Raw genomic sequence first — 11,617 nt, 5'->3', positions numbered from 1 at the left:
CAATTTCGGTGGAGAATCAATTATATTAAAAAAATCATGATTAATCATCAATTTTTTTATTTATAAAAATTAATTATATTAGGTTAAACAAAATTATTTTGTAACCTATTTGTGAACACGAGTTCCCTTCAAAAATTCAATTTTTAAATTCCATCCAAATTTTAATTTATTTTTTTATCACAAAGTTTTCATAAAATAATATTTTTGTGATTAATTTTGGGTTTTTTTATTAAAAAAATCCATAATTTTTTTTTAGTGTTTATACACGTCTCATTAATACCTGAAATTATTACCATATCCCATCAAACAAATCTTGTTCAAATAGTACCCAATATGAACCGAGGACTGTACATGCTCCGAAGCAAGTGATGGGTTCCATGAGGTTGGAAGTGGATCAATCATGGCCATGGCAGATGGTAAAGAAAAGTTTCTTCTTCTTCTTTTTTTATATAAACAGAAGATATGTTGATCAAAAAGCAAAGCGAAACATAAGATCTATAAAAATTCATTAAAAAAGAAAAAACTTTAAAACATGAGACCCATCATTGTAAAAGCAGAAGGCATATTGTTTGGACCCGTTTGGGTAAAGCCCTACAGATCACCATCACTGATTTGAGAAAAATTCTTTTGGATAAGAACAATGGCACGTGAAGCTTCTCTTCATGCCTGTTTCTTTGTCGTGCAAGCCGGGAACATGCAAGGGACAGAGGTCCCATCAGTGCATACGCAATGGAATTTGAACTTTAAGGTGTGATTTGATATCTACAGGTTCCACTCTCGGATTCAGGTGAGAGGGGCCTCTGTGTGGAGTTCTTAGGACTTCAAAAGCAGCCCATTGCCAAGCATAGCCTTAAACGTCACAAAATAGTTTGGCTTGCTGAGATTGATAAGGTACCCTACTATCAGTTGATTAAGGATGTAATGGACTGAAGTACTCTAGAGTATGATCGAATACGTGGCCCTCCCCACTGTTTTGCTGCATCGTCCTCGAAATCCTATGTGCAATAATCGCAAGCCCATTCAGGCTTTCTGCGCCATGGCTTTGGTTGTCACTAGAAAACGAGCCTGCTACGCGAATCAGTCTTCACCAGACATTCACAAACGTGTGCGAGGCTGCTACGGGAATCAGTCTTCACCCAATCACCTACAGAGATAGATCACCCGACATTTAAAAATTTACGTCCCATTAAATTCATATATTATAACCATACGGTAAGAAAATCACTAGTTGGAAAAGAAAAAAAAAAAAAAACCTCTGAAGCAATTCCTTGCTATTAAAATTTTGCAGTCTGCTTCCTACGGACTCTTCAAAGGCACTTCTAACAGAGCGAATGCTTAGCTTACCATAGACAATCTGTAGTCTAACAGTCATGCCAATATCACCTCCCATAAGATCCTCTTTAAACTCCTTGCTTTCCCTTTTTTTTTTTTTTGGTAATAATCAAAAGTTTTATTATCCCTTTTTTTTTTTTTGGTAATAATCAAAAGTTTTATTAAGAAGCAAAGGAAAGAAAACAAAGAATACGAAAGCACAAAAGCAGCTGCATGAAACAATAGAGTGCAACAATTGAAGGGAACAAAAAAAACATAAGAAACCAACTCTTTTCTATTGAACATTCTCCATATTAAGCTCTAAAGAACTTGAATCAAGCCTCAATTATAAAGCAATACTTTGACACACCATTGAGAAATAAATTTAGAGGTTAGGGACAACGTTATTAAAAATAACATCATTCTTGTGGAGCCAAAAATTTTATACAACGTATAAGAAAAGATGTTGTCATGAGAGATTCTGCAACTTGCCTTTAACCATGGAAGACTATTGATAGAACATATTGTCAATAAATTTTGAAAAAACACTATAAAAGCTCCAATTAGAAAGCATTTTCATCTATATATTAAAGCATTTTTAATCTATATATTCCAAGTGAAGCAGCAGTGAATTAAGAAGTGACTTGAAGATTCCAAACTTTTATTGCAGAAAACACATCTTGATTCCTTAAAGGTGAGTTAGTCATGCTAAAATAAAAAATCTCTCATGATTACTTTGTCTTGGATTGTGGTTACTGTCTTAGACAAAGAGCTAGATGAAAAGTTACAATTTTAGTGAGGTTAGTTTTATCCAAACAAAAAATTGGAATGGTTTAGCACCAACATAGAGTAGCTAATCCATCATTTTGGAGCAAGATTTTACACTGAAGAGGCCATCGTTGTTAAGAGTCCAGATTTTCTTATCCATCTTGCCGCAAAACATAGGCTTAGAATCCAACAAGGATGATAAAAGTTATAGATGTTCTTGTTAAAAAAGAAATAGAGGTCTGCATCATTGCAGGGACCAGAGCCAGATTTCATTGCTCTATCTACCCATGTTAGTCACTAAAGCAGATTTAAAGGTAGACAAAAGATATAGCCTGAGGAAAGATATTTTGAAAGAGTAGTCACCAATCCAATTATCTAGCCAAAAGAATATTAAATTATCATTCCTCACATGAATTTGCAATGATTCATGAAGACATTGTGAATGTTGGTTAGAACAATTGATATAACATCCTTCCAAATCTTGGAGGGTTGGTTGCAGAAAATCAAGATCCCATTCTCAAAAGCTAGATTGTACATCGAAGAGATAATCATTTTTTATAAACCTGTACCTAGGGAAGAGAGTCTCCAAATTCATTTTAGCAGCAGGGCTCTATTTTTTGATATAAGAGAGCCTACACCGAGTCCTTCTTTCTTATCACGCATCACTAGTCTTCATTAGATATTGTATAAAGATTTCTGGTTAGTACATCCCCAATACAAGAAACATCTTTGGATGAATGAAAAAGCCTTCCTACACCTTTCGACATCTTGAATACAGATATAAAATATATAGGCAAGGAATTCAGGACACTTTTAATGAGACAAAGACGTCAACCATGTTTAATAATCTCACTTTCCATATATGAAGATTTTTATGAAACTTCTCTATCATGAGCTTCCATGCGGAGATTAATGGATGGATTGGTTCGTAGTGGCATGTCAAGATATTTGCTTGGAAGGGAGTCTGATCTACAAAAAATAGATGCAGCCAGGCGTAAATACAAGTGATCATCGATATTGATACCAATAATGGAGCTTTTATAGAAGTTTATGTGAAGTCTTGAACTCAGAGCAAAACATCTCAGAATTCTTTTGACCTGAACTAACTTATCAATATTTGTCGAGATGAATATTAGCATGTCATCTGCATATTGCAGGTTGCTAAGGAAAATTCCTAATGCAAATTGTAGCCCTTTGAGAATGTTCCCCCTAGATGTCCTTTGAAGAGGATCGAGAAGCCCTCAGCAACTATGTCAAACAAAAAAGGAGAAATCAGATCTCTTTGACGCAGACCTCACGGAATAGAGGATTCTTTTAAAGAAGATCCATTGATGAGGACTCAGAGTTTTGAAAAAGAAAGACATTCATAAATCATGCTTCTCATTTTCTGCCAAACCCCATATAACCCATGATATCATCTAGGTAATCCCAAGAGACTGAGTCAAGAGCTGAGACTGAGTCGAAGGCTTTATGGAAATCAATCTTGAAAATCAGACCTGTCGTTTTTCGCCTTTTTAGATCACTCACCAGCTCATTTGCAATCATAAAGCCATCTATAATATTGTGGTCTGCTATAAACGTTGATTGGTTAATGCTAATGATATCTTGCATAACAGTTTTTAGTCTAGATGCACGGATTTTGGCAATGATCTTGTAGATACCATGAATCATGCTGATGGGCCGAAAATCTTTAAACTCTATGGGTTCTACTGTCTTGGAGAGGAGAGTTACGTAGGTTGTATTGATTCCTTTGGGCAACCTTCCTGTTCTGAAGAAGCTTAAGACTATATCAAGGATATCTTGAGCAATAAAATCTCATGCTAATCTGTAGAATTTGAAGTTGAAAAGATATCTTGAGCAATAAAATCCCATGCTAATCTATAGAATTTGAAGTTGAAACCATTTGGTCTGGGACACTTTGACCCATCACAGCCCCATACACTGCACTTCACTTCTTCCATTGTGATTTCCTGCTCCAGCCATTCAGAGGATTCTTTAGAGAGGCATTTGAAACCCAAAGAATTTAACTGCAGCTTTCTTTCAGAGGGAGAGTCATACAGCTCAGAGAAATATTCCACAACCACCTACTCAATATCCTGTTAAGAATCAAAAGTGTTGCCATTATAGTGGATTTTTAGGAGAAATGATTTAGCCTTCCTGAAATTAGCAATCAAGTGAAAAAACTTGTTATTTTTGTCACACAATTAGCACCACATCTGTCTTGATTTCTGCCTCCAAATAGATTCAATGTGGTTGTTGCAAACCCAACAATCTTTCAACAACAAGTCTAAATGCTCCTACTCTTGGTCGATTATACCTTCTTCTTCATATTTTTCCTCTTGTATGTTGATAGTTGAAAGGGTTCGTTGGAGGGCAGCTTCTTGATTTTCAAATTCAAGCTTATTCCATTGCCTAAATCTGAGTACAATATGATTGAGATTTTTGAGAAATTTAAAGTGGCCAGGGTGAAGGGTCATTCCAGAAGTTTTCAATGACATGCTTGAAATTAGGGTACTGAATCCAACAGTCTAAGAAACGGAAAGGACACTATCCATGGTCCTGCAAGAAGCTAGACAAAATTAAAGGGCAATGATCTGAGAACTCTCTTGGAAGTTGACGAAGAGATAAACTAGGAAAGTGAAGATGGCAGGATGAGTTTGCAAAAATGCAGTCCAGTTTGCTCTTGGACCCTCCTCTGAACTAGGTATAAACACCTTCTGCTAAAGGGTATTTAATGAGCTCACATGACTGCAGAAATCTACTAAAAGAATTTGAGCCTGCAGGATGACAGATTCTACTGTTTCTGTCTTTATGAGAGAGTGTTTCTTTAAAATCTCTTGCTATTATCCAGGGAACCTCAAAAGCATGTTTAAGAAGAATGAGATCATCCTAAAGTTGTTATCTGTCCTGATAGTTACAAGGAGCATAGATGCCAATAACAAAGCAATGAAAATCACTGTGAACATGTTACCATATAAACCGATCCAACCATGACCATATTCAAGATTAGAGACTTCAAAGTTAGTGTTTTTCTGCATAGCAAGTAGACCTCTATTTGATCCCTAAGCATCATTACTAAACCAACTCACATGATTTTCATTCCAAATACAAGACACAAAACCAATGAAACAGTTAGCTAGCTTAGTTTCCAGCAAGAAACATATATCAATCTTATATTCTGTTAGTAATTTCATGATTCTTCTTTTTTTTTCTCACCATGCCCAAGCCACAGGAGTTCCAAGAAAGAATATTCATAACAGAATTAAAAGATCCATCTGCAGAAATTGGGGATGAAAACTTACTATTCATTGTTGTTTCTGCCAGTCTCCCCTCTCCTTTTCTAACTGCCTTATGATAAGCCCGAGAATTTTTTCCAAGAGAGCTGAATTACCAAGACCCAGAGCTTCTCCCAGATGGATCATTTTGTTGACTTCACTGTCTCACAACTCCACCGCAGATTCCTTAAGGTTACAGGTATTATTCACCCTGATGTAAGAGTCTATAGAAGACATGCCTGCTGAAGAGTGCAAGCAGAGGAGACTCCCAGTGGAGGATATTTTCTTTAGTCTTGGTTGTTTGGCTGTGGTGGTCCGGTGTTAGTTGGGTGTAAAAGTTCTGAAACAGAGAGTTTTCCATAATTTTCACTCAGAACTTTCCTCACTTCATCAACATCCGCATAAACACCTGCCCACTGACCTATTCCCATTAAATGAAGAACTGACCAGTTCTTTCATCCTTGAAGACATCCATTCAAAATTCACATCTTGCAAACACGCACTACTTTTCGTTGTCATAGTCATACATCGACAATATATAATCTCAGAATAACCTAAATACTGCATACACATTAATTCAGTTCTAAATTCTTCCAAATACATGCAGTAATGGTATATTTCTAAATTCTGTCAAATATATAGCCATATTTCTAAATTAAACTAAACAGTCGCAACCATGGATGAAACTAGTACAAAACTTGTCCCTGACAAATACTAAAGTGCCTCAAAACCTAAATCTAACCATAAAGTTATCACTACGTAGCAAGTGATTTCTTTTTTTTGTTATTAGCAAAGATCAAACCACATTTTTACTTCTGAAACCAGTATAGTAACTTCAAAATTTTACGCTTAAACATGATTGTTCACTCATAAAACACACTATGTTCATTATCCCATAAATTAAATGCAAGGAAAAAATGCTTAGAATCTAAAATTCAGTAAATGTAATTACCGAAGGCGTAGACATCAATGTGCTTCAATCCCAAGATAATCTTTTTACGCAGCCCAATTCCCAAAAGTCTCCGAGACTCGAAAATAACCGAAGGAAACGCTGCTCCGGTCTTCGTTTCCACAACTGAAGGTGAAGGGTCTGCTAGAGAGAGTGAAGCCCACGGTGCTAGCAAGTGATTGGAGAAGAGAAGATTCAGGGCGTTTTGGATGAATGGGTTATCTTGTTTTGGATTTTTGGAGTTGCGGGTGGCTGCTATGCCTGCAAATGCAGCAGCTCCGGCGGCCAGGGCACATGCCACGGTGGTTGTGGTGGCGGAGAAGGAGCGGGAAGTGATGGTACGGGAAATGCCGTTGGGGTGTTTCTTGGGCTGAGAAAACAAGAACGGGAAGCGCAGTGAAACCATTTTTTTTTAAAAAAATTTTTTTAATATCTTTTGTTTCTCTTTGAAATTATATTGAAACTTGGATTTACATATGCTTAGAGTGGCACGTGATCTGCACGTTTGATACAACCTGGTTTTGTTGGGTTGAACTTTGAAGAGAGAAAAGCCTAATAGTAATTTGGGCTGATCAATACATCTCCATTAGCAAATTCAACGGCCCAGGATGAAAAATAACGATCATAGATTGGAAGTTGGAGCTACGATGCCATTCAAATTAAGGCATATTTTGATGTTTTTCTTTTCGAGCTATTTGGAGAGGGGTGATAACGGAGGAGAGTCATGTAATTTCCTCTATAAAGTCATTTTAACCTTTATATTCCTTTCCGAGGGGAAGAAGAAAGTGATAATTAATTATGCACTACTGCCGGTAATTAACGTTGTTCAATTATATTGTCCAATCCTCAAAAAGGTTAAGTAAGTAAAATGCCATTTCATAAATGAAGTTCATAAAGTCAGACGACAGCTTAATTTAATAAAGGTTTAGAAAAGTTAGACGATAGCTTTCAAAAGTCCGCACCATTCTCCTAGTTAATGAAGTTGGTTTAATTGTGATATTAATCACTTCATCATCATGGGCCACAAGAGATTAATAATAATTAAATACGTGCATAAATAAAATCAACTGTCCATGTCCATGTCCATTGCGCGCGTCCGCATGAGCTAGCATGTAAGATTCTAGCACTTTCCTGCAAGCATACCCGGTGGTCAAAACAAGGCATCTTGACAAAGTAAACTGTAGAATAGGGTTTGGTTTGATTACTGTTTGGAGTCAGGAAGACAGTGACAGGTGGGATAAGAGAGTTTACCTTTCGATTCAGCTTCCAAGAATATTAACATTCAATTCAAAATTATTTTAGAAATATATTTATTTTACACTATTATTTCTAGTTTTTTTTAAATATTATAGATACAACTAGATAATTGTCCCGTCTATGTTGTGTGTGATATATAAATAAAAATTGATATAAAAATATATTTACATATTATTAATATTTTTTTCTAATAAAATAAATTTAAACTATATGAAGATTTACTTTGTATAACATGATCGATTTGACAAGGTCAAAAATAATTTAGATGATCGATAAAAATATATTTTGACTCAAAATAAATATTTAAGATTTTTTTTATAAATACTGAAACAATAACATATTGGATCTACTCGGGTCAACTTAACAATCTGAATATTAGGTTATAAGACTATGATAATATTATAGAAATCAAATCAAAATAAATTATAAATTTTAATTTTTTATAAACTCAATATTGAATGATGAAATTAAGAAAAATAACTCAAGTTAACCCAGGTTAACATGTCAAACCCGCAATTTAATCATGAGATTATAATAATCCAATAGAAAAAAAAATTAAAATAAATTATGAAGCCTAAATCTCGATAAATCTCATGTTGAAAGATGAAACTAAAAAAAATTTAAAAAAAAATTGAGTTAGCCAGGTTAACCCTGTCCAAATCATTACCTAAGTCATGAAATAAGAATAAACTCATAGAAAACAAACCAAAATAAATCATGACGTCTAATTCCAAATCAATCCAATAGAAAACAAGGAAAACAACTCGTGTTAACTAAATTCACTTGTCAAACTCACAGTTCAAATCATAAGACTGAGATAACCTCATAAAAAATAAACTAGAAAAAAGTATAAATATAATTCCTAATAAACCTAATATTGAAGGAAGGAATTGAGATTGAAAAATCAATTAAAAAAGAACATAAAAAATAACTTCAGTTAACTCGAGTTAAATTGTTACACCAGTAACCTGAGTCATAAAATCAAGATAAACCCATAAAAAACAAATTAAAACAAATCATGAAACTTAATTCTTAATAAAAACCAAAAGTGAAGACCGTATATAGTTATAACTAGATCGTTAAGATGCGCTATGTCATGGGTCATATTAATTATTATTTTTTTGAATATACAAAACAAAGATCTAGACATTGCTAATATTTTTCTATTTTTTTTTTAAATCAAGTAGAGTTTGACTTAATGTGATCTAATTGACTTAATGAATTTAAACGTAACCTTGACAATTAGTAAAAATATAGTTTGATTAATAAAAAATCAAAACAATATTTTTTTATTAAATAACATTAAAATAATATAGATTGAAATAACAATACTTCATTAAATAAAGTGTATAAATGAAGTATTTTATGTTTTTTAAAGTAAACTATTAGGTAGGGTTTGGTTTGATTATTGTTCTTGTGTTATTTTTTTTATTTTTTTGTATTATTTTTTAATTATTTAAAAAAATATTTTGAGATTGTGTCCGGCTACAAAGCAAGACTCAAAATATTTAAAAAAATTTAATTTTTTTATTTAATTTTTTTATTTTTATAATATTATATAAAAAAATTATATTAAAATTGAGTTTGACTGGATAACTAAATCCAAGATAATTGAGTCTGGAATCGAATACTAATGGATCAGGCTGAAGGACCTAACACTTGCCAGCCAAACTCAGAACACTTCCAAAAAATATCAATAACATTGAATTCTATTTATACTAGGACCCTATAACGTCTGGACCTCCTTCCCACCAGGACAAAGTGTTTGGGTTTCCCTTTCATCATGACCCAACATTTTAATTTTTATCTTTTTAATTTTTTTTATTGATTTTTTTCATATTATAAAGATGAAATTAATTGATGTGATTTTTTTTATATAAAAGTTGGATAATGATATTTTTTTATTTTATTTCAGTTTGTGTTGAATTTTTTAATTAAAGCATGTTTGATTTGCATTTCAAAAATTTTATGAATTTTTTTTTATGATTTTTAAGTTTTTTTTAATTTCAAATTAATACTTTTTATGTTTTTGTATTATTTTTTAAAAGCTTTTTAAAAAATATATTGAGATCATATTTGCTTGCGAAGCAATACCAAGGAATTTTTAAATTTTTAAATTTTTTTCGTTACTTCAAAATATTTTTTTAAAAAAAATATATTGACATTATATTTGGTTATGAAGAGAGACATGAGAAATTTTTAAATTTTAATTTTTTTCTTTACTTCAAATTTTTTTTTTTAAGAAAAATATACATTGAGATTGTGTTTGATTGTGAAGCGAGACCTAGAAAATTTGAAATTTTTGTTTTTTTTTACTTCCATATAGGTTTTTTAATATATATATTGACATTGTGTCTAGTTGCGAAGTGAAGATCAGGAAATTTAAAAAATTTAAAATTTTTTATTTACATCAAATTAATTTTTTTAAAAACATATATTGACATTATGTTTGGTTGCGAAGCGAAGTTGAGAAAATTGAAAAATTTTAAATTTTTTTCTTTAGGCCAAATTAATTTCTTTCAAAAAATACATATTGACATTATGTTTGGCTATGAAGTGAAACCTTGGAAATTTGAAAATTTTAATTTTTTTTCTTTACTTAAAAATATATATATTGAGATTGTGTTTGGCTATAAAGCGAGACCTAATAAATTTGAAAATTTTAATTTTTTTTTACTTCAAATTAATATTCTTTTGATGTTTTTATATTATTATTTTTTTAAAAATCGATATTGAGATTAGGTCCAACGTCACCAAGACCCAACTCTAATGAGGTGTTGTTGTGCTGCAGAACCAACTATATAGAGTCTTGGGTCAAGTAGGACCCAATAGGGTGGGTCCCTGCCTCCCATCACACCAGCACCCAACAGCATTAGGTCTTGCCTCTCACACATCAGGACTTAACAACTAGTGTTCAATAGCATTAGGCTCTGCCTTCCACCACACAAGAACCTAGTAGCTTTAGGTCTCATATCTTAAACAAGATCCAACTATATAGGATCTTGTATTCTGCTTTTATCAGGACCCAATAGAATTAAGTCCTTTATTAATTAGGATCTAACAACGTTGGGCCCTGCCTTCCACACACCAGGATTCAACAGCGTTAGGCCCTACCTCCCATAACACCAAGACCCAACAACATTGAGCCTTGTACCTTAGGCAGGACCTAACTATATAAGGTTAGAGGTTCTGCCTCCATCAAGACCCAATAGGGTTGAGCCCTTTATTTAGCAGGACCTAACATCGTTAGGCCTAGCCTCCCACCACTTTAGGATCCAACAATGCTGGGATCTCCTTCCTGCTAGACCCAACAGTTTTGAACCTTGATCACACCATGACCCAACACACAATTGAGCCCTACTGTCACTAGGATCCAACGTTTTTTATGCCCTTTTGAATTGGAACCCAATAGCTTGGTTCATGCCCAGCAACAGGCTAGTGGGTCCTACTAAAAGGCCTGGCCCAATAGCTTTAGAAGGGTATGTTTCATTCAAAATTTGAGCTTGTAATTGACCCAGAGTAAACCAGTCAACCTGTCAAGTTAACCCAAGACTCGAGTGACCAGGCAAAAACCCGAAAAGAACCTTTTTTTTCAAATATATTTTTTCTCCTACCCTAGATCCTTTTTTTTTCATATTTTTCAGTGCTTAATAACTCATTTCAAAGTTTACTATTTAAATACTATAAGAATGTTTTATTTTTGTAATATGAGATTTAAAGACCTTTAATATATATATATATATTCACAAGAAAAAATTTATGGTTTCTCAATATGGGTTAATAAACCTCTTTAGTTTAAATACTTCAACTTAAAATAATAAGATAGTATCTTTCCAATATAAGATAATAATATTTTGAAATAATCTTTGAAACTTAATTGTTTACAACATTTATAGCTTATATCTATATAGATTGTTTTTTAATTTTTTTATATAAAATATTAAAACTTCAAATATTCAACCTCCAATCCGGGTTTGAAAACTATGATGTTAGATAATAATATAAATCATATATTGAAACACTATCTTACAATTTAAGTTATTAGGTTGAGATAGTT

The 11,617-nt window shown here is 32.9% G+C and overlaps 1 protein-coding gene across 1 annotated transcript; it reads right to left on the bottom strand.

Moving 5' to 3' along the window:
• Positions 1 to 637: 637 nt before the first annotated feature.
• Positions 638 to 6,745, bottom strand: LOC105126848 (fatty-acid-binding protein 1-like). The gene is made up of 3 exons (XM_011027861.1): positions 6,307 to 6,745; positions 5,382 to 5,763; positions 638 to 1,144 (listed from the first exon to the last, which is right to left on the bottom strand). Exons 1-2 carry the CDS (start codon positions 6,707 to 6,709, stop codon positions 5,642 to 5,644), a joined length of 525 nt encoding a protein of 174 aa, XP_011026163.1. The 5' UTR covers positions 6,710 to 6,745; the 3' UTR covers positions 638 to 1,144; positions 5,382 to 5,641.
• Positions 6,746 to 11,617: the final 4,872 nt, after the last annotated feature.

The sequence above is a fragment of the Populus euphratica genome, unplaced genomic scaffold, assembly GCF_000495115.2.
Source record: "Populus euphratica unplaced genomic scaffold, PopEup_1.0 scaffold30.1, whole genome shotgun sequence".
Taxonomy (NCBI): domain Eukaryota; kingdom Viridiplantae; phylum Streptophyta; class Magnoliopsida; order Malpighiales; family Salicaceae; genus Populus; species Populus euphratica.
Note: the sequence above shows the minus strand (reverse complement) of the source record. Positions and strands in the feature narration are given on the sequence as shown.

What these genes read in the sequence shown, in the direction of transcription:
- LOC105126848 (XM_011027861.1), bottom strand. Translation starts at nt 6,709, where the DNA reads ATGGTTTCACTGCGCTTCCCGTTCTTGTTTTCTCAGCCCAAGAAACAC. An exon ending in CATTGATGTCTACGCCTTCG is followed by an intron (nt 5,764 to 6,306) that starts GTAATTACATTT and finishes GTCAGTGGGCAG; the next exon opens with GTGTTTATGCGGATGTTGAT.